Source organism: Manis pentadactyla, chromosome 9 (genome assembly GCF_030020395.1).
Source record: "Manis pentadactyla isolate mManPen7 chromosome 9, mManPen7.hap1, whole genome shotgun sequence".
NCBI classification, from domain to species: domain Eukaryota; kingdom Metazoa; phylum Chordata; class Mammalia; order Pholidota; family Manidae; genus Manis; species Manis pentadactyla.
In genome coordinates, this window is record NC_080027.1 from 50,369,183 (window position 1) to 50,393,218 (window position 24,036).

Consider the following 24,036-nt stretch of genomic DNA (forward strand, 5'->3'; position numbering starts at 1 on the left):
GTATAATGTGGGAAGGGGGAACGGGGAGGTCTGTGCAACACAGAGAAGACAAGTAGTGATTCTACAGCATCTTACTACACTGACGGACAGTGACTATAATGGGGTTTGTAGTGGAGACTTGGTGATGGGAGGAGTCTAGTAAACATAATGTTCCTCATGTAATTGTAGATGAATGTTACCAAAATAAAAAAGTAAAAATAATAAATCCCTAAAGAACCCACCCCAAAACTACTAGATCTAATATCTGAATTCAGTAAAGTTTCAGGATACAAAATATACACAGAAATTTGTTGCATTTCTATACACTAATGATGAGCTAGCAGAAAGAGAAATCAGGAAAACAATTCCATTCACAATTGCGTCAAAAAGAATAAAACACCTAGGAATAAACCTAACAAAGGAAGTGAAAGACCTACACTTTGAAAACTACAAGACACTCATGAGAGAAATTAAAGATACCAATAAATGGAAACACATCCCATGCTCATGGATAGGAAGAACTAATGTTAAAATGGCCATGCTGCCTAAAACAATCTACAGATTCAATGCATTTCCTATCAAAATACCAACAGCATTTTTCAATGATCTATAGCAAATAGTTCTGAAATTCATATGCAACCACAAAAAACCCTGAATAGCCAAAGCAATCCTGAGAAGGAAGAATAAAGCTGTGGGGAATATGCTCCCCAACTTCAAGCTCTACTACAAAGCCACAGTAATCAAGATAATTTGGTACTGGCACAAGAACAGAACAATAGACCAGTGGAATAGACTAGAGAGCCCAGATATAAGCCTAAGCATATATGGTCAATTAATATATGATAAAGGAGCTATGGACATACAATGGGGATATGACAGCTTCTTCATAACTGGTGTTGGCAAAAGTGAACAGCTATATGCAAGAGAATGAAACTGGCTTATTGTTTAACCCCATATACAAAAGTAAACTCAAAATGGATCAAAGGCCTGAATGTAAGTTATGAAACCATAAAACTCTTAGAAGACAACATAGGTAAAAATCTCCTGAATATAAACATGAGCAACTTCTTCCTGAACGCATCCCCTCAAGCAAGGGAAACAAAAGCAAAACTGAACACATGGGACTACGTCAAACGAAAAAGCTTCTGTATGGCAAAGTACACCATCAACAGAATAAAAAGGCCTCCTATAGTATGGGAGAATATATTTGTAAACGACATATCCGACAAGGGGTTAGCATCCAAAATATATAAAAAATTCACAGGCATCAACAGTCAAAAAGCAAATAACCCTATTAAAAAATGGGTGGAGGATATGAAGAGACAATTCTCCAAAGAAGAAATTTAGATGGGCAACAGACACATGAAAAGATACTCCACATCACTAATCATCAAGGAAATACAAATTAAAACTACAATGAGATATCACCTGACACCAGTAAGGATGGACAGCTTCAAAAAGACTAAGAACAACAAATGCTGGCAAGGATGCAGAGAAAGGGGAACCCTCCCACTGCTGTTGGGAATGTAAGCTAGTTCAACAATTGTGGAAAGCAATATGGAGGTTTCTCAAAAAACTAAAAATACAAATACTATGTGACCTGGGAACTCCACTCCTTGGAATTTACCCAAAGAATACAAGTTATCAGATTCAAGAAGACATATGCACCCCTATGTTTATCACAGCATTTACAATAGCCAAGAAATGGAAGCAACCTAAGTGTCCATCAGTAGATGAATGGATAAAGAAGATGTGGTACATACACACAATGGAATACTATTCAGCCATAAGAAGAAAACAAATCCTACCATTTGCAACAACATGGATGGAGCTAGAGGGTATTATGCTCAGTGAAATAAGCCAGGTGGAGAAAGGCAAATGGAAAATGATTTCCCCCATTTGTGGAGTATGACAATGAAGCAAAATTGAAGGAACAAAACAGCAGCAGACTCACAGACTCCAAAAAATGGACTAGCTGCTACCAAAGGGAAGGGGTGTGGGAGGGCAGGTGGGGAGGGAGGGAGAAGGTGATTGAAGGGTATTATGTTTAGTACACATGGCGGAGGGGTCACGGGGAAGACAGTGTAGCACAGAGAAGGCAAATAGTGAATCTGTGGCATCTTACTCTACTGATGCACAGTGACTACAGTGGGGTATGGGGATGACTCGATAATATGGTGAATATAGTAACCACATTGTTTTTTCATGTGAAACCTTCATAAGAGTGTATATCAGTAATATCTTAATAAAAAATTTAAAAACTAGACGGGAAAAAAGCTCTGAACTGCTCTAATACAATCTTCATTTATTACTTGACAGTTCTCTTCTAGTTCCAATATTTCAGTGAAATTGAGAATCTATACATGGTTTATCACTATTACCCCCTCACCTGATATCCCTTTCCTATTCTCCCTTATTTTCTTCATCTCCCAGTCCCTACAATGTATTTACATGGAAATTTTATTCAAATTGAGTTCAAGTCCAACTAAGCCCCATTTAATTCCATTTGTGATCTTGAAATTGGGGAAATTATTTAACCTTGATTGACTCCACAGGGTAACTCATTGTGTTAAAGAAGTCACAGAGTAAATGTATATGAAAACACTTGATTTTTTTTTAATGAATGAACTAAAGATCCAATCTGATAAGTCTCTGCCTGTAAAGTATATGCCTAAAGAAATAAATGTAAGCTGTGCCACACATCCAAAGAAAGTATCTATTATTTTAGCAACACAGTAATATGGAGAGAATAAGTTATAACAAAGAACATAAATATATTAAATCATGTTAAAACTAAGTACAAAGTTGCAGTTTCAGGTTGAATGGCGTTCCCCCAAAATTCATATCTATGAGAGTCCCAGAATGTGACCTTATTTGGAAGCAGGGTTTTTGCAGATGTAATTAGTTAAGAATCAAGAAACAAAATCATCTTCAATTTAGAGTAAGCCCTAAATCCAAAGAGTAGGATCTTTATAAAATAAAAGATTTGGATGTACACAGAGACAGAGAAAAGAAGGCCTTAGTTATGTTTCCACAAATCAGTAAAGCCTTGGGTCACAAAAAGCTGGAAGAAGCATGGAAGGATTCTTTCCTAGAGTCTTCAGAGGGAGTACTGCCCTCCCAGTACCTTGATTTCAAACTTATACCCTCCAGAACTGTGACACAGTAAGTGTCTATTGTTTGAAGCCACCAAGTTTATAATAATTAGTTATGGCAGCCAGGAAACCAATACAGTGTTGGAGAGCTAACTTGTAGCTATTATACAATACAGTGTACTGTTAAGACATTTTAAAAATTAAGTACTGAATGGAAAAAAAGATGGCAGAGTAGGAAGACAAGGTGGAAACTCCTCCCACAAAAACACCAAGGAAACAACTACTGCAAATACAACTAATCCTGAAAACAACCTGAAGACCACAGAACAGACCACCTACACCTGAGAAAGAAGACACACAGAAAAGGGTAAAGTAGCAGAGTCAAGGTCAAGCAGGACCCAAGCTCTCCCCCAACCCCACCCTATAGGCAGGAGAAAGAGGGACAGAGCAGAGAGAGGGTAAGAGCCCAGGAGCACTGCACACCTGGCCCTAGAGATCTGCTCCAGCAGCACAAGCCCACATTACACTGGGTTCTGGTGACTAGCAAGGCTGGACATGAGGGACAGGCGGAACACTCTTGGAAGCTGACACTCCACTCCAGCTCCTTGTGGAGGACAGGCATGTAACACCAGTCCTGCTAAGACTCAACACAAAGGTCGCACTTTGATTTGCCAACAGGAGGAGGGGTGCCATAGGGGGTTAGGGTGGGACTGAGCTCCATCCAGAGGAGAAAGGGCAGGTGGACAATACCTCCCGAGACCTCCTTTGGTTGAAAAGGTCAGGCATGCTTGGGAGCCCCAGACACTCCATTCCCCTTGCTGATGGCTGAACCCCAAGGTGCATCACTGTGCACTATTGGCACATCAGCCCACTTGGCCCAGCAGCATCAGACTTGCCTGGCAGGAAAAAGGAGGCTTTCCAAGCTTTCTTAGCATCATCTAAGCCCAAGTAGAGAGGTGCCCACAGGAGCAAGTCCCTAGCACTCCTTCTTTCCAAGGGAGACCAAGTGCTGCACGCCTCGAAGACACAAGTGGCACACAAATTGATCTTGCCATGCTCCAGCACACCCAGTGGCTGCCACGTGCCTATGTAACTTTCCAGAGCCAGTGGGTGCCCTGTAACCATGGGACTAACTGCACCTTGCACCTGACCCAGAGCCATAAGACGGCCTCACCCACCCCATTAACCAGCAGTCCCACCATCACTGCAAGACAGGCAGAGAGAGGGTGGCCATGACCACAAGATCTCAGCAGAAGCTACTGCTATTATCACAAAGGGCTGGCTGAGGCAAAAAGCCTTCTGTGTGGATGGAGATAAACCACTGCCAGCAGACAGAAAGAAAGGTGGCCCTGCCCACTGCCCACCAACAGCAACTGGGGCCACACCACAAAGGAGAACAGGCACTGAGAGGAAATTGTTGAGCTTCTGGGCACAACAGGATGCCTTCTTCATAAAATCATTACTTTCTAGATCAGAAAGCATAGCAGATCCATCTCATACAAAGGAAGAAACACAGAAACCATGACAAAATGAGGATGCAGAGAAGTATGTTCCAAACAAAACAACAGGATAAGACACTAGAAAGTGGGCTGAATAAAACAGGTTACCAATCTTCTTGATAAAGATTTCAAAGAAAAAGTCATACATATGCTCACTGATCTGCAAAAATGTATTGAGGATCTCAGGGAGGACTTCAAGAAAGAGATACAAGAGCTGAAAAAGAGCCACTCAGAACCGAAGAAAACAGTAACAAGAAATGAAATATACAATGGAGGGAATGGATGAATAATAGACTGCTGCAAGTACAGGAGATAATAAATGAAATGGAAATTAGAGAACAGGAATGCAGAAAAAGCTGAGGACCAGAAGAAACAAGAATCACTAGGAATGAAAAAATGATAAGAGAACTGTGTGAACATCCAACTGAAACAATATTCACATAATAGGGGTACCAGAAGGAAGAGAAAGAGGAAAAGAGAAAAGTCTCTTTGAGGAAATAGTTGTTAAAAACTTCCCCATTCTGGGGAAAGAAATAAACACTCAGGTCATGCAAGTGCAAAGCCCCTAAAAAAAAGACACCCCAGGAAGACAACACCAAGACATAAAATAATTAAAATGACAAGGATAAGGAGAGAGTACTGAAAGAAGGCAGAAAGAGAAAAATGATTACCTATAAGAGAAACCCCATCAGGCTATCAGCAGACTTCTCAGCAGAAATTTTAAAGGTCAGAATGTAGTGGCAAAATATTTAATGTACTGAAACAGAAGGACCTTCAACCAAGAATCCTCTACTCAGCAAGATTATCACTCACATTTGAAACAGAGATTAAACAATTCCCAGATAAACGAAGGCTCAAGGAATTTATAACTACTACATAAAAATTACAGGATATATTAAAGGGACTGCTGTACATGGAAATGTTCCTAAGGCTGAATAGTTTCACCAGTGAAAATAAACGCACAGTAAAAATAGTAGACTAATTAATTACCAAGCAAGTACAAAATTAAAACAAAACAAAAGTAGTAAGCCAAATATACACAAATCAGTCAAGGGATACACAAAAACTACAGATTATGACACGTAATACAAAAGGTAAGAAGAAGGAAGAAGAAGAAGAAGAAAAAAAGAAATACTTTTAGATTGCAACTGAAATGGAGCAATCATCAACTTAATAAGAGACTGTCACATGGTTAGGTAGCTACCCATGAATCTTATGCTGACCACAAACCTAAATCCTATAACTGCTAAGTGAAAAAAAAGTAAAAGGAGGAATCCAATCACAGCACTAAAGAAAACCATCAAATAACAAGAGAGCAGTATACAAGAGAGGATGAAAGGGACAGAATGGAACTATAAAACAAAATGGAGCTATCAATAACTACATTAAATGTAAGGGACTGAATACACCAATCAAAAGACATACAATAGCAGAATGGATATAGAAACAAGACCCATCTATATGCTGCCTACAAAAGACTCACTCAGACACAGACATACACAGACTAAAAGTGAATGGATGGAAAAGATATTTCATGCAAATAATAAGGAGAAAAAAGCAGGAGCAGAGTACTTATATGAGACAAAGTTCATTACAAAACAAAGTAACAAGAGACAGAGAAGAACATTACATAATGATAAATGGATCAGTCCAACAAGAGGATATAACCATTATAAATATCTATGAACCCAACACCAGAGCACCTACATATGTAAAACAAATACTAACAGAATTAAAGGGGATAACAGATTGCAACATCTTCATTTAAGGAGACTATAACACACCACTCACATCAATCTACAGTTCAACCAGACAGAAAATAAATAAGAGAACAGAGGTAATGAACAATACATTAGATCAAAAGGACTTAACAGGTATCTACAGAACACTCCACTCGAAAGCAGCAAGATACACATTTTTATCAAGTATACATAGAACATTCCCTAGACTAGAACACATAATAGGCCACAAAAAGAGCCTCAATAAATTCAAAGAGCTTGAAATTATATCAGGCAGATTCTCAGACCACAGTGGTATGAAACTAGAAATAAATTACACAAAGAGAACAAAAAAGCCCACAAACACATGGAGGCTAAACAAGATGCCTCTAAATAACCAATGGATCAATGTACAAACTAAAACAGAAATCAAGCAATACATGAAGACAAATGAACACAAAAATTCAACAGCTCCAAATTTCTGGCACACTGCAAAAGCAGTTCTAAGAGGGAAGCACACAGTAACACAGGCTTACCTCAAGAAACAAGACCAATCCCAAATAAGCAGTCTAACTATATAACTAAAGAAATTAGAAAAAGAAGAACAAATGAAACCCAAAGTTAGCAGAAGGTGGGACATAATAAAGATCAGAACAGAAATAAATAAAATAGAGAAGAATAAAACAATAGAAAAAAATCAATGAAACCAACAGCTGGTTCTTTGTGAAAATAAAATAAATAAACCCTTAGCTAGATTTATCAAGAAAAAAAAGAGAGTACACAGATAAACAAAATCAGAAATGAAGAAGCAATAGTCACAATGGATACCACAGAAATACAAAGAATTATTAGAGAAAAATATGAAACATTACATGCCAATGAATTGGACAATGTAGAAGAAATGGGCAACTTCCTAGAAAAAATACAACCTTCCAAGACTGAACCAGGGAGAAACAGAAAATCTGAACAGACCAATTACCAACAATGAAATTGAACTGGTAATAAAAAAATTCCTAACAAACAAAACTCCAGGTACAGATGACTTCACAGCTGAATTACACCAAACATTTAAAGAAGAGCTAACACCCACGCTTCTAAAATTATTTCAAAAAGTAGAAGAGGAGGGAATACTTCCAAACTCATTTTATGAGGCCAGCATCACTCTAATACCAAAACCAGATAAAGACACAACAAAAAAATAAAATTATAGACCAATATCCCTGATTAACATAGATGCAAAAATCTGCAACAAAATATTAGCAAACCGAACTCAATAATACATCAAAAGGATCATCCATTACAACAAAGAAAGATTTATTCCAGGGATTCAAGGACGGTAAATATTCATAAATCAGTCAATGTGATACATCACATCAAGGAGGATAAAAACCAAGTGATTATCTCAATAGACGCTGAAAAAGCATTTGATAAACTTCAACATCCATTCATGATAAAAACTCTCCATACAATGAGTATAGAGAGTATGTACCTCAACACAATAAAGGCCATATATATGACAAATCCACAGCTAACACATACTTAACTGTGCAAAGCTGAAAGCTTTTCCTCTAAGATAAGGAAGAATAGAAGGATGCCTACCCTCACCACTTTTATTCAACATAGTATTAGAGGTCCTAGTCAGGAGCAATCAGACAAGGAAAAGAGAAAACGGCATCAAAATTGGTAATGAAGAACTTAAACAGTCACTATTTGCAGATGACATGATAGTACACATAGAAAACCCTAAATATTTCATGAAAAAAATATTAAACCTAATAACTGGAGTCAGCAAAATTGTGGGGTACAAAATTAATACACAGAAATCTGTTGCATTCCTATATACTAACAATGAACTAGCAGAAAGAGAAATCAGGAAAACAATTCTATTTACAACTGCATGATAAAGAATAAAATAACTAGGCATAAACCTAATGAAGGAGGTGAAAGACCAGTACTCTGTACACTGTAAGACACTCATGAGAGAAACTAAAGAAGACACCAATGAATGGAAATCTATCCTGTGCTCATGGACAGGTAGAATTTATATTGTCAAAATGGCTATCCTGCCCAAAGCTATTTACAGATTCAATGCAATCCCTATAAAAATACAAACAGCATTCTTCAATGAAATAGAACAAATAGTTCTAGAATTCATATGAAACCACAAAAGTCACTGAATAACTAAAGCATTCCTGAGAAATAAAAACAAAGTTGGGGGTATTACACTCCCTGATTTCAAACTCTACTGATAAAAACAGTATGGTACTGGAATAAGAACAGACCCATAGATCAATGGAACAGAATAGAGAGCCCAGATATAAACCCACACATATATGGTCAATTAATACATGATAAAGGAGCCATGAATATACAGGAAAAGACAGCCTCTTAATAACTGGTATTGGGAAAACTACGCATGAAGATCTCTACATGTAAGAGAATGAAACTATATTATTGTCTAAATCAATACACAAAAGTAAATTTGAAATGGAACAAAGACATGAAACTATTAAACTCTTAGAAGAAAACACAGGCAAAAATCTCTTGAACATAAGTATGAGGGGTTTTTCCTCAACGCATCTCCTCAGGCAAGGGAAAAAAAAATAAAAAATGAACAAGTGGGACTACAACTAACTAAAAAAGCTTCTGTACAGCAAAGGACACCATCAGCAAACAAAAAGGCAACCTACAGTATTGGAGAATATATTCATAAATGATTTATCCAGTGAGGGGTTAACATCCAAAATATATAAAGAACTCATACACCTCAACACCAAAAACCAACCCAATTAAAAAATGGGCAGAGTACCTCAACAGACATTTGTCCAAAGAAGAAATACAGATGACCAACAGGCACATGAAAAGATGCTCCACATCACTAATCATCAAGGAAATGCAAATCAAAATCACAATATCACCTCACACCAGTCAGAATGACCACTATCCAAAAGACAAGTGTTGGGAGAGCATGTGGAAAAACGGGAATCCTCCTACACTGTTGGTGGGAATGAATTCATATAACAGCTGTGGAAAGCAGTATGGAGGGTCCTCAAAAAACTGAAAATTGAAATTCCATTCAATTCAGTAATGCCACTTCTAGGAATTTACCCATAGAAAACAAAATTCCTGATTTTAAAAGATATACACACCCTATGTCTATCAACACACTATATACAATAGCCAAGATAAGGTAGCAACCTAAGTGTCCATAGATGAATGGATAAAGATGTGGTACATATACATAAATAGAGTATTATTTAGACATAAAAAAAAAGAAATTCTGCCATTTGCAACAACATGGAAGGATGTAGAGGGTATCATGCTCAGTGAAATAAGCCAGGTGGAGAAAGACAAATACCACATGATTTCACTCATTTGTGGAATATAAAAATAAAGCAAAATAGCTAGTGTGTTAAAGATGGTGGCATGAGAGGTGAGACAGAAACCTCCTCCCAAAACTACCTATAATATGAAATATAACAAATACATCAAATCCTGAAAGAGCAAAAGGAAAGAAAGCTGTGGCAGAATGTCTATACCTGGGGAAACCAGCAGATCTCAAGGAAAAGGGTAAAGTACCAAAGCCGTGATCCAGGGGGACCCAAGCCCTTCCCCCACCCCAGCTCACTGGAAGGAGGAAGAGAAATGGAGCAGAGAAGTGGTGGAGGCCTACGACTCCTGAGCATCCAGCCCTGGAGATCTGCTCTGGGAGCACGAACCTACATTACATGCTGCTCTGGAGATGAGTGGAGTTGAAAAGCTAAGACAAATGGAATACTTGGAGAAATTGATATTCCAGCCACTTATGGAAATCCACATCCGGCTTCCACATCCGGCTGCTATGGGACAAAAGAAAGGCAGGCAGTCTGAAAGACTTCCTAACAATGAGAGGGCTGCTAAAGGAGCAAGGATTGGGCAGAGCTTGCTGCTCAGGAGAAAGGACAGGTGGACAAAATTGTCTGGGCAAACTCTGTCCAGCAGTTTGGGAACTTTTAGGAGCTTCAGGCACTCCATCCCCCTGGCGGGCTACATAGCTCCTATGCCCCCCCACTGTGAAACAAAGCCTACTGCGCCTTCCTTCTGATGGTACCAGCTCATACTGTTTGCCCCCACCTTTGCACCAGGCTAGTCAGAGGGCAGCCCTGCTAATGGCAGCTACAAATGCAAAGCACAGAGCTTCTCCCAGCATTCTCAGCCCACTGGCCCTGGCAGTGGAGGCAGGCACTGTAGCCGGGAAGCAGGAGAGAACTCTTTCCTCCCAACAGCCACTAGCACTGCTCCCCTGCAGCCCCTGCCATCGCTCCAGGGGCTGAGTAGCTCCAGAGAGTAGAGCTTCTGGGCATTAGAGGGCGCCACCTACAAATATGAAATGTCTAAAGAACCTGAAATGTCAAAAGAATGTTGAAAATAAAATACCACAAACAACAGAAAGAAGGCCAAGTGAAACTGAACTCATCAATCTTCCTGACAGAGATTTCAAAGTAAAAATCATAAACATGCTCATGCAGGTACAGAAAAATACTCAAGAACTCAGGGAGGAATTCAGGAATGCGATACAAACATTCAAAAATACAGTATTTGAAATGAAACATAACATTGGAGGGATTGAAAAGCAGATTAGATTAAGTAGAGACAGCAAATGATAGAAATTAGAGAATAGGAATACAAAGAACGTGAGACACACGGAGAATAAAGGATCTCTAGGAATGAAAAGTATTGAGAGAACTGTGTGACCAATCCAAATGGAACAATATTCACATTATAGGGGTACCTGAAGAAGAAGAGAGAGAAAAAGGGATAGAAAGGGTCTCTGAGGAGGTAACTGTTGAAAACGTCCCTAATCTGGGGAAGGAGATAGCCTCTCAGGACATGGAGGTGACACAGATCTCCCAACACAAGGGATCCAAGAAAGACAACACCAAGACATATAATAATTAAAATGGCAAAGACCAAGGATAAGGACAGACTATTAAAAGCAGCTAGAGTGAGAAAAAAGATCATCTACAAAGGAAAACCATCAGGCTATCATCAGATATCTCAACAGAAATCTTACAGGACAGAAAGGAGTAGCCTGATATATTTAATGCAATGAAACAGAAGGGCCTCAAACCAAGAATACTCTACCTGGCAAGATTATCATTTAAATTTGAAGGAGGGATTAAACAATTCCCAGATTAGCAAAAGCTGAGAGAATTTACCTCCCACAAATTATCTCCACAGTAAATTTTGGGGGGGAATGCTCTAGATCGAAGTGTTCCTAAGGCTAAATAGCTATCACCAGAAGAAATAATACCATAGTAAAGAAAGTAGACCAGTTAATTACTAAGCAGATGCAAAATCAAATCAACCACCCCCAAATCAGTAAAGGGATAGACAAAGAGTATAGACTATAATACCTAATACATAAATAATGGAGGAGGAATAAAAAGAATTCGTGTTTAGATTGTGTTTGTAATAGTATACTAAGTGAGATAAATTAGATTGTTACATAGTAAGGAAGTCACCTTTGAACCTTTGGTAACCATGAATCTAAAGCCTGAGGTAGAAATAAGTACATACCTATAGAGAATCACCCTAAATGTAAATGGTCTGAATGCACCAATAAAAACATAGACTCACTGAATGTATAAAAAACAAGATCCATCTATATGCTGCCTACAGGAGACTCACATCAAACCCAAAAACATACACAGACTAAAAGTGAAGAGATGGAAAAAGATACTTCATGCAACTAATAGGGAGAAACAAGCAGGAGTTGCAGTACTTGTATAGACTTTAAAACAAAGAAAGTCACAAGAGACAAAGAAGGACATCACATAACGATAAAGGGGTCAGTCCATCAAGAAGGTATAACGATTATAAATATCTATGAACCCAACACTGGAGCACCTACATATGTGAAACAAATACTAACAGAATTAAAGGAGGAAATAGAATGCAATGCATTCAATTTAAGAGACTTCAACACACCACTCATTCCAAAGGACAGATCAACCACACAGAAAATAAGTAAGAAGACAGAGGCAATGAACAACAGATTAAAACAGACAGACCTAATAGACATCTACAGAACACTCCACCCAAAAGCAACAGGATACACATTCTCCTCAAGCGCACACGGAACATTTTCAAGAATAGATCATATAGTAGACCAGAAAAAGAGCCTCAGTAAATTCAAAAAGATTGAAATTGTACCAACCAGCTTCTCAGACCACAAATGTATGAAATTAGAAATAAATTATGCAAATAAAACAAAAAGGCTCACAAACACATGGAGGCTTAACAGCAAGCTCCTAAATAATCAATGGATCAATCACCAAATACAAACAGAGATCAAGCAATGTATGGAGACAAACGACAACAATAACTCAACACTGCAAAATCTGTGGGACACAATGAAGGCTGTGCTAAGATGGAAGAATAGAGCAATACTGGCTTACCTCAGGAAAGAAGAACAAGCCCATATGAACAGTATAAACTCACAATTAATGAGACTAGAAAAAGAAGAATAAATGAGGCCCAAATTCAGTAGAGAGAAGGACATAATAAAGATTAGAGCAGAAATAAATAAAATTGAGAAGAATAAAATAAAATAATCAATGAAAGCAAGAGCTGGTTCTTTGAGAAAATAAACAAAATAAACTCCTAGCCAGACTTATCAAGAAAAAAAGAGAGTCTATACACATAAACAGAATCAGAAATGAGAAAGGAAAAATCACTACAGACACCACTGAAATATAAAGATTAGAGAATACTATGAAAAATTATATGCTAACAAACAGGATTATCTAGAAGAAATGGACAACTTTCTAGAAAAATACAACCTTCCAAGGCTAACCCAGGAAGAAACAGATAATCTGAACAGATGAATTACAAGCAACAACGAAATTGAATTGGTCATCAAAAAACTACCTAAGAACAAAACCCCTGAACAAGATGGCTTCACCACTTAATTTCATCAAACATTTACTGAACACCTAATACCAATCCTCCTTAAAGTTTTCCAAAAAGTAGAAGAGGAGGGAATACTTCCAAACTCATTCTATGAGGCCAGCATCACTCTAATATCAAAACAAGACAAAGACACTACAAAAAAATAAAATTACAAATATCCCTGATGAACATAGATCCAAAATACTCAACAAAATATTAGCAAATCGAACTAAGAAATACATCAAAAAGATCATCCATCATGATCAAGTAGGATGTATTCGAAGGATGCAAGAATGGTACAATATTAGAAAATCCATCAACATCATCCACCACATCAACAAAAAAGGACAAAAGCTATATGATCACCTCCATAGATGCTGAAAAAGCATTCGACAAAATTCAACAACTACTCATGATAAAAACTCTCAACAAAATGGGTATAGACAGTAAGTACCTCAACATAATAAAGGCTATATATGACAAACACACAGCCAACATCATATATAACAGCAAGAAGCTGAAAGCTTTTCCTTTAAGATCAGGAACAAGACAAGGTTGCCCAATCTTCCTATTTTTATTCAACATAGTTCTGGAGGTCCTCACCACGGCAACCAGACAACACAAAGAAATAAAAGGCATCCAGATTGGTAAGGAAGAAAGTAAACTGTCACTGTTTGCAGGTGACATGATATTGTACATAAAAAACCCTAAAGAATCCACTCCAAAATTACTACATCTAATATCTGAATTCAGCAAAATTGCAGGATACAAAATTAATACACAAAAATCTTGCATTCCTATATACTAATGATAAACTAGCAGAAAGAGAAATCAGGAAAACAATTTCATTCACAATTGCATCAGAAAGAATAAAATACCTAGGAATAATCCTAATCAAGAAAGTGAAAGACCTATATTCTGAAAACTACAAGACACTTATGAGAGAAATTAAAGAAGATACGAATAAATGTAAATACAGCCCGTGCTCATGGATAGGAAGAATTGTCAAAATGGCCATGCTGCCTAAAACAATCTACAGATTCAAAGCAATTCCTGTCAAAATACCAACAGCATTCTTCAATGAACTAGAGCAAATAGTTCTAAAATTCATATGGAACCACCAAAGATCCCGAATAGCCAAAGCAATCATGAGAAGGAAGAATAAAGTGGGGGGATTACTCTCCCTGACTTCAAGCTCTACTACAAAGCCACAGTAATCAATACAATTTGGTACTGGCACAAGAACAGACAGTAGACCAGTGGAACAGAATAGAGTCCAGATATTAACCCAAGCATATATGGTCAATTAATATACGATAAAGGAGCCACGGATATACAATGGGGAAATGACAGCCTCTTCAACAGCTGGTGTTTGCAAAATTGGACAGCCACATGTAAGAGAATGAAATTGGATTATTGTCTGACTCCATACACAAAAGTAAACTTGAAATGGATCAAAGACCTGAATGTAAGTCATGAAACCATAAAACTTTTAGAAGAAAACATGGGCAAAAATCTCTTGAATATAAACATGAGCAACTTTCCTAAACACATCTCCTCGAGCAAGGGAAACAAAAGCAAAAATGAACAAATGGGACTACATCATGCTAAAAAGCTTCTGTACAGCAAAGGACACCGTCAGTAAAACAAAAAGGCATCCTACAGTATGGGAGAATATATTTGTAAATGACATATCCGACAAGGAGTTAACATCCAAAATATATAAAGACTTCACAGGCGTCAACATCCAAAAAGCAAATAACCCTATTAAAAAATGGGTGGAGGATATGAAGAGACAATTCTCCAAAGAAGAAATTTAGATGGCCAACAGACACATGAAAAGATGCTCCACATTGCTCATTATCAGGAAAATGCAAATTGGCCACGGGAATCACTTAAGGTAATGAGATAACACCTCAAACCAGTTAGGATGGCCAACATCCAAAAGACAAGGTAGAACCAATACTAGCAAGGATGCGTAGAAAGGGGCACCCTCCTACACTGCTGGTGGGAATGTAAATTAGTTCATCTATTGTGGAAAGCAATATGGAGGTTCCTCAAAAAACTAAAAATAGAAATACCATTTGACCCAGGAATTCCACTCCTAGGAATTTACCCAAAGAAAACAAGTTATCAGATTCAAAAAGACATATGCACCCCTATGTTTACTGCAGCACTATTTACAATAGCCAAGATATGGAAGCAACCTAAGTCCCCATCAGTAGATGAATGGATAAAGATGTGGTACATATCCACAGTGGAATACTATTCAGCCATAAGAAGAAAACAAATACTACCCATTTGCAGCAACATGGATGGTGCTGGAGGGTATTATGTTCAGTGAAACAAAACCCGGTGGAGAAAGACAAATAACAAATGATTTCCCTCATTTGTGGAGTGTAACAACGAAGCAAAACTGAAGGAACAAAACAGCAGCATACTCACAGACTCCAAGAAGGAACTAGAGGCTACCAAAGTGGAGAGATGGTGGAGAGCAGATGCGGGGGGAGTGATTAGGGGATTTAGGGGTATTATGATTAGTACACATGGTGTAGGGGGAGGTCACGGGGAAGGGAGTGTAACAGGGAAGACAGGTAGTGACTCTGTGGCATCTTACTATACTGATGGACAGTGACTTCAACGGGATATGGGGGGACTTGATAATATGGGTGAATGTAGTAACCACAGTATTTTCCATGTGAAACCTTCATAAGTGTGATATGATACCTTAATTTAAAAAATTTAAAAACAAAGCAAAACACAATGAACTAAACAGCAGTAGACTCACAGACCCTGAGAAGTGATTAGTGGTTATGGGGGAGGGGCTTGGGTCACGTGGTGGCAAGGGTGAAGGGGATAAAGGGGCACAAAAATTCTCAATCATAATATAAGTTGGCCACGGGGATCACTTAAGATATTTAGTGACCTCAGTTTTGACAACAGAACTGTTTTTAAAATTAAGAAAATACTTGACCACCAACACAATGATTTAGTCAATTACTTCATTTTTATAATAGTTTTTAATGAAGATAATCATCATGTTGGACACAACAACCTGCAATATATATATATATAATTAGCCTACACATGATAAATAAAATTGCTACTCAAAAAGTTATTTTGAGAGGTTAGGTTTCTTAGGAATTTATTATTTAGATATTTTTATCTAAAATTCTAAAGCTTAGTCTGCATGTATATGTGTATAAATATATATATTCCCCAGTTCCATCCACTAAGAGGGCCTGGGAACAGCAACAAAGCAACTGTAATAAAACACACTTGCACTCAGATCTTAGCTTCCGATGTCATTCCCACTAAAAGGATTCAGGGCTCCGTAGAGAAATGGCTGATCCCAGGACACAAGTCAGAAAGAGTAGAAGATAAGCTCAGAACATCTTCTTGTGGCCAAAAGTAAAGACATGTTCAGAGGGATGGGGACATGTCATAAGAACACAGAAGCCAGCTTAAATGGACTCTCATTGGCCAAATTAGGAACAATTTGAACACTGAAATTAACAGAACAAAATTCACTAAAAAACAAAACAAAACAGAAATCATGAATCTATACAGATTTGAATAAAGGAATAGACTGAAAGCTTCATGAGGAACAAAATATTTACAGTTTCAAAGTAGTCCTCACAAAAATTGTTTATTATTACATATTAAGTATAAAAAGTAAAGAATCTTGGCAGACCTTGCCTGTATTAAGTAACAAAAGTGAAAATTACTAATAATGAACAAAGCGAAATTGTACATTACCTGACAGGATGCAATGAACATCACTTCTGTGACATTTCTGCCAAGAATGTCACTTATATGTATCTCAACGTAGGAAAACAAAGAATCCCAAATTGAGGGGCATTCTACGAAATAACTACACTGGAATCACTGTGTCAAGGTTATGAAATGCAACAGATGAAGGAATTGTTCCAGACTGAAGAAGACTGAATAGACAAAACAAATAAATGCAATACCTAATTCTGAACTGGATCCTTTTGCCAGTCAAGAGATTAATGGCACGATCAACAGAACTTGAACTGGTCTGCGAACTAGATGGATTACCATATCAGTGTTAATTTCCTGATTTTGATGTTCCTGTTGGGATTATGGAGAATAACCTTGTTTGCTGAAAATGCACACTAAAGCATTCTGGAACTGATAGGGCAACAGGTCAGCAGCTTCCTCTCAAATGATACTATACTTTCAAGTTTTCTCCACGTTTGTGATTGTTCCCATTTTTTTTTTAAGTGAGGAAAAAAGTGATGCTAAAAATGAAATAACATTAAAAACAAACTGCCATTTTCAATATTGTTAATCTTGGAGAGAGACAGACTATGCAAAATTACTAGGAAATAACAAATAAAATTTTGGCACCAGAAGATGACTTAAATACAACCTAATCCCTTTTCTTAACAGTTGGCCTCAATCAGCTCATGAGTGATGAAAGATTAAAGAATATAAAAGGTTCCCACTAAAGGAAGTTACTCGGAGAGTAAGAGTTAAAAGGCAGTAGACCAAGAGTGGGTAGAACAATGGTATTCTGACGCCACAAATGGCTGTAACCATGAGCAAAACACAATCTCAGCATCTCCTCTGGAAAATGAAGGTACTGATACCTAAAATTCCTTGCAAATGTGAGACCACAATTACCCAGTAACAGATGTGCTTCTCCAGCTCAGTGAATTACATTACACTTAGCCATTAAGTAAGACCAAAGAATACGACTACAGAAATAAACGTGAGCGAACCCTGAATCTTAAGTTGGGAAGTAATCAATGAAAATGCATTTGCCAAATTGTTCATTATGAAGAAAATTTTGTGATGAATGAAAAGAACAACTAAAAACATACATTAAAATTGCCCTCCCTGGTCTGCTGACTGTCCTTACTAAAAGATAGTGTTCAGATTCATTCTGAAATCACCGTCATAACTGTCCTGAAAGAATGGGGAGCATTTCCTAGAAATGTTTAGAAGTGCAAGGATCCTTTCCCCTCCCCGGTAGCGCGCGGTTGCTGGGAAGGTGTGCGGACGAGCCCCTAGCAGCGCAGGGGGCGGCAGCGCTGGCCGCTCAGCACTTCCTTCGGGGAGGACGGCCCCCTGCGTCACTCGTTACTCACTCCGAACGCGGGGCAGAGTGGATCCCCGAGGAGCTTAGCGCAGCCGGCTCCCGCCCTCCCAGCCCGCGGCCCCGGCGCTGCTCCCAGGACCCCGACCCACAGCGAGGGTCGCGGCACCCGGCTCGCCCGCGGGTGGGCCTCGCCGGGCCTCTCCCCTCGCCGCGAGCCGGCCCCTCACGCCCACCCCGAGGCTTGGACGGCTAGCAGGGCCGGAGACCGCCCGCCGGCTCCGCCGGGGCCCCGCCGGCCTCCCCGCCTCCGGCCGCGACGCCCAGCCCCGCGGAGCCCACTGGATAGCGGCCAGGGGCGGGGGCGGGGAGGCCGGGGGCGGTGCCCGCCCCACGCCCTTACCTGGCTTCTCGTGATCGTAGCCTACCACGATGAAGTAGTCGGCCAGCCGGGCCATGGCCGCCGCCGCTGCCGCGCCCGGGAAGCGGGTGCCCTTCGCCGCCCTCGCCGCCGCCGCCCGCCGGGCCCGGGAGGGCTCAGCATTTTCCCTGCAGCTGCAGCAGCGGCAGCGGCGGCTCTTCAGCCATGTTTGACAACCGGTGCGCGCTCTGCGCCTGCGCCGCTCCTAGCGCCCGCTCCTCCCCCGCCCGCGCCGCGCGGCTCCGCGACCCGAGCCCGGCGACTAGCCTACCCCGGGCCCCCCGCTCGCCGGGGCTGCAGGTTTAGGGGAGAGGGCGGCCGGGCGTGTTTCCGCCGCGTGCCCCCACCGCAGCTGCCTGAGGTGGTTCACTTAAGGCCGGCTGCCCCTGGTGACCCACCTCCACCTCCCCCTTCCCTATTGTTTATAAAACAGAGTGTCTTTCCTTCCCCCATCTCTATTCTTTCTTTCAGATCTGGAAAGAAAAGACAGGGATGGTAAAGGGGTCTCCTGGAAAGTTTGCTGCATCCCCTCCCCCTCTCCACCCCCGAAGACCAGATTCTCCCGCCCTCACGACTGGAAGCAGGAATTTGCACTGCCAGGGCTTTTGCTTGCACGTTTCCTGTTTATGTTGTGCAGATGGGAATTTTAGAAACATGCCACCAAACAGGCGGGGGAGGGAGAGGCTTTTACGCAATCCTCAGAGGCGCCTCGAGCTTCAGTGCTGGGTGGGCTGGGGGCTGTTGGCCTGGGCTTCCCCTGAGCGCCCGAGGCGGGACGGGGGTGGATTCTGGATTCCACCAAAGAATGCGGCATCCCCGGGATCCTCCCAAACTGACCGAGTCCGAGGGAGTAGGAGGAGGAAGAGATTCGTCTGTCCCAGGGAAGCCCTCCCGCCTAGTTTTATCCCTTGCAAAGTTCCAGGACTCTTGTAACGGGAGCAGGTGGTGATTTACAGCTATCTACTAAAGCACACAATAAAACCAATTAGTGGGTCTCATCATCTAATCTAGGGAACATCTAGGCCACTTTCTTTTTAGCTGCGCATTTTATTCATCATTTCTAATTTGGCTGGTGAAGCACCCAGATGAGCTTGCTTTGTCAATTTTATCTCAATGAAATTTTAGTAGGACGTTACAAGTGGTAGACAGAAGTTTGGTGAATCTCCATGATTTGCATATGTGATCATGTTAGTGGTTGCGCTTGCGATTTACATATAAGAACTCATAGCAAAGTGTCTGGTATATGATTTGTGTTCAAGTATTTTTAAAGGGTGAATGTACAACTTCCCCAGACTACCAGCAGGAAGCTGCAATAGTTTGAACTCTGAACTAGGAGTCCAAAGAGTTGGCATCTCAGCTCCTAAAAGTTTAATTGATCATTTCCTCTTTCTATGCCACATTTTTTTCATCTACAGATTAAGAGGGTTGGGCTGCACTAGAACTGAAATTCCCAGAAAAGAACTTTAACTTTAGGAGTTCATTTGCAAATTGCTTGTGGTCAATCAGCCTAGCTGGCAAGGATGGATGGAAGATAACAGACTGATGACTGAAAATAATTAAACCAAAAAAGCCTCTCCAAGACTTACTTATTTTATAACGGAAGTTTGTGCAACACAGGGAATATAGTCAATGATACTGTAATAACTTTGTAGGGTGAAAGATGGTAACTACACTTATCTTGGTGAACATTTCATAATGTATATAAATGTTGAATCACTATGTTATACACCTGAAACTAATATAGTATGTCGACTACACTTCAATAAAGATTTAAAAAAAAGAAAAAGTCTCAGTCATGCCTCATGTAAGGATTCTCTCTAACACTTCCCTGAGAGCTCATCGTCCAACATTTTCGGAAGGAGCTCTTACTTCCTTGGGAGGCAACCCATTCCACTGCTTAACATCCCTGTAGTTAGAAAGGTCTTCCTTGTTAGGTCAGAGCTGTCCTGTAACTTCTCTTGATTTTGTCTCTGGAACTACCCAGAAAAAATAAAATCTGTCCTTCAGATAGTCTTTCAGATTCTTAAGGCATCTATCATGCTCCTTTCCCATTTCACTTTATTTAAATTAAAGTGAAATTTGCATATCATAACATTAACCATTTTAAAGTGTACATACAGTTCAGTGGTATTTAGCAAATTCATGATGTGCAACTACCAACTCTATTCCAAACACCCCTTAAGCAGTCACTCTCATTTCCCCCTCTCATAGCCCATGATAACCACCAATTCGCTTTCTATTTCTATGGATTTATTTATTAGGCATATTTAATATAAATGGACTGGTATAATATATGACCTTTTGTGTCTTGGTGCTTTCATTTAGTATAATGTGTTCAGGGTTCATCCACTTTATAGCATGTAGCAGTAGTTCATTCCTTTTTATGGCTGAATAATACTCTGTTGTTTATATATATACCATATGAAGTCCAACTTATCTATTTTTTTCTCGTTTTGATATCATAGCTAAGAACTTACTGCCAATTCCAAGATCATGAAAACTTACCCCTATGTTTTCTTCTAAGAGTATCATAGTTTTAGCTCTTTGTTTGGGCCATGGATCTATTTTGAGTTAATTTTTGTATGTGGCATGACATAGGGTCCCATTTTACTTTTAAACTGTTGGTTTTTATTTCATTCACAAGTGTTGCTTTACATTATTTGCTTTCTTTTTTTTAAATCAAAACTTAGTTGATTTCAAAGCCAAGAATCAAATGATGTTTGCTTTTAAGTATATTCCATCTGCTCCATCATAGGTAGGCTGCCATTCCATTTGCAAATGGGTGTTTTGTAGCATAGGGATTTTGATATACCCCAGGTATATGTATAAAGGCACCATGTGTTTGTATACACATGTGAACATATTTAGTATACCGTGGAGTTGTGCTTTGCTTCTCAGCCAACAGCTGCCAGTCTGCTGAAACTGATAAGCCCCAACAAGGCAGTCTAATTACTGAGGTTGGCTGAGGCCAGACCATCCCCTGAGATAACCAACATTACCTTTCACCAAAGAGTGAGGGAATAAAGCAAGACCAGATTTTTTTTTCTTACTGAAGGCTGGCAGAAGAGGAAAGGGAGGAAGGCTATGCCACCCAATGATGATGTATACACAGCAGATGCCTTCATTTATGCTTTAGAAGACAAAAAGGAGCTGATTACTAGTGAACAAGAATTATCAGCCCTCTGCTCCTGTAATTGGCTGTTGCAGAGTGAGTGGCTGTATTTCAAGTGCTTCCTGTGGTTAGCCACTACAGTTTAAAGAGGCGGTATGAGAGTTAGACTTGACCAAACATCCACAGGCAGATCTGGGGCCTCTTCAAATGGCCTCTACTAACCAGTAACAAAGGAAACTAAGCAGCCACATTAGAGAATTCCCTGATCCATTGCCACATCTTCATCCACTTAGTTGCCTAAATAAAAATAGTAATAGAGGCAGGTGTTACCTTGACACCTGCCTCTCTCTCAGCCTCACATTCACCACTCAGTCCTGTTGATCCTACTTCCCAGATATGTACCCATCTCTCCACCCTCACTGCCACCCTACTAGTCTGAGCCCCTATCACTTCCCACCTTGACTAATGCAATAGCTTCCTAACTGGTCTTCCTGCTTCATTGGTGGTTCCAGACTCTCCATGTAGGTACAATTTAAAGACAGTAAGTGGGTTATGAATTTTGTCTTCAAATTAAATTTGTATAGCAAACACACTGTTTCTACCTTGGGTGTATGTTCAGGGTACAGAAAGGAGGCTTTAAAGATGGCTGATGGAAATTGCAGTTGCTTTCACATGTGCCATCATATGAATAGTTGAATCTTGTCACAAATACGCAGTACTCCTGACATTAGCAGCTACAATATCAATAGGTATTATGAGGTTTGCAGGAACTTTTACCTACATTGCATGTTCATTTGGTGAGCAGGACTGGCTACATAATATGTGGAACCTGGTGCAAAATGAAAACATAGGATTCTCTGGTCAAAAATTACCAAGAATTTCAAAACAGCGAAAAGCAGAGCATTAAACCAAGTGTGAGGCCCTGTGTGACTGAATGTGATGCATGTCCATGAAGCCAGCTCTGCTAGTGAAGCTTAGGGTGGAGGTTGTGTGTGTGTTGGCAGTGGGGTGTGGGGGATGATGGAGTCATAGAAATGATGGGGGGACTAGAAGCTCTCCAGCCTCTCCAGAGCATCATCACTGCACTGCTTCCCTTCTTACCCTTCCCTAATCCATTCACCGCATTCAATGGCCAAAATGATCTTTTATATAAATATATATCAGATCACCTCTCCTGTCTGCAAACTTGCCAGTAGCTTCCTGTATCACCACAAATAAAGTGCAAAATCTTCATTAAGTCCCAAAGGACCCTATTTACTCTAACCCTGCTGACCTCTTTAATCTCATTTCGTGCCACACTTCTCTCTCACTCAATTCATTCCAACCACATTGGCCTCCTTTCATTTTCTCTGCTGTATCAAGTTCTTTATCTCATCCCTAAGAGTTTGCACATGCTGTTTTCTCCATTTGGAACATTAGGTTCCCCTAGTCTTACTTTTCCTTCAAAACACTTACCACAGTTTATAATTATGTATTTATTCCTATGAAGAAGTATTTATGTCTGGCTACCCTACCATGCTGTAAGCTTGTTGAGGGGAAGAATGATGTTGGCATTGATGATTACTATATGCCTAGCACTTAGCACAGAGTTAGGCATATAACACGTGTTCAGTAATAATTGTTAAAGGAATAAATGAACTTTCAAATCATGCAGGCCTGTACTAAGAATTGCCCCCATTTAAATGGTTCTAAGGGACAGTACAGGATCCCCACCTGGAGGCAGGTAATATGGTGGTCCCTCTCATTAACACCATACTCATTGGCTAGGGATGACCCCAAATGGTCTAATTATCTCTTTTATAATCCACTCATTAACACCATTCCTTGTGCCACCAGCAGTGAATTTCTCTTGATGTCATTCCATCTTGTTCTCTTATTGCTGTTAAGATAACAAGCTTCTGTGTGTTTACCATCTTGTCTGTACTGCATTCTCTTTCATTTGTCCTACCTACAACAACTTATATTCTTTAAGTGTCAGAGAGGTTTGTCTTCTAGGTTTATGATGTACCGGGACTGATTGTTTCTGTCCATCTGTTTTGTGCAAGAGCACAAAAATGATGCAATAAAAACATTACTTTTCATTATGGTGATGGTCTGGAAAATATTATGTCCCAAAGGGAGAAGTGAACCGCCTTCCCTGCCTTCCCCAAGACAGAAATTAATGTTATAGAAATAGTGATTTTATTCTGTGTCAGTGTTCACAACTTGATCAAC

General features: G+C 39.8%; 1 protein-coding gene across 3 annotated transcripts in view; it reads right to left on the minus strand.

Moving 5' to 3' along the window:
- The window catches only part of SBF2 (SET binding factor 2), a 558,284-nt gene extending 539,396 nt beyond the window's left edge, over nt 1-18,888 (minus strand). For all 3 annotated transcript variants that reach the window (XM_057507357.1, XM_057507356.1, XM_057507359.1), the window contains exon 1: nt 18,693-18,888. In XM_057507357.1, the coding sequence (XP_057363340.1) occupies nt 18,693-18,747 (55 nt within the window). In that variant the 5' untranslated portion in view covers nt 18,748-18,888. The remainder of the gene's footprint in view (nt 1-18,692) is intronic.
- Nucleotides 18,889-24,036: the final 5,148 nt, after the last annotated feature.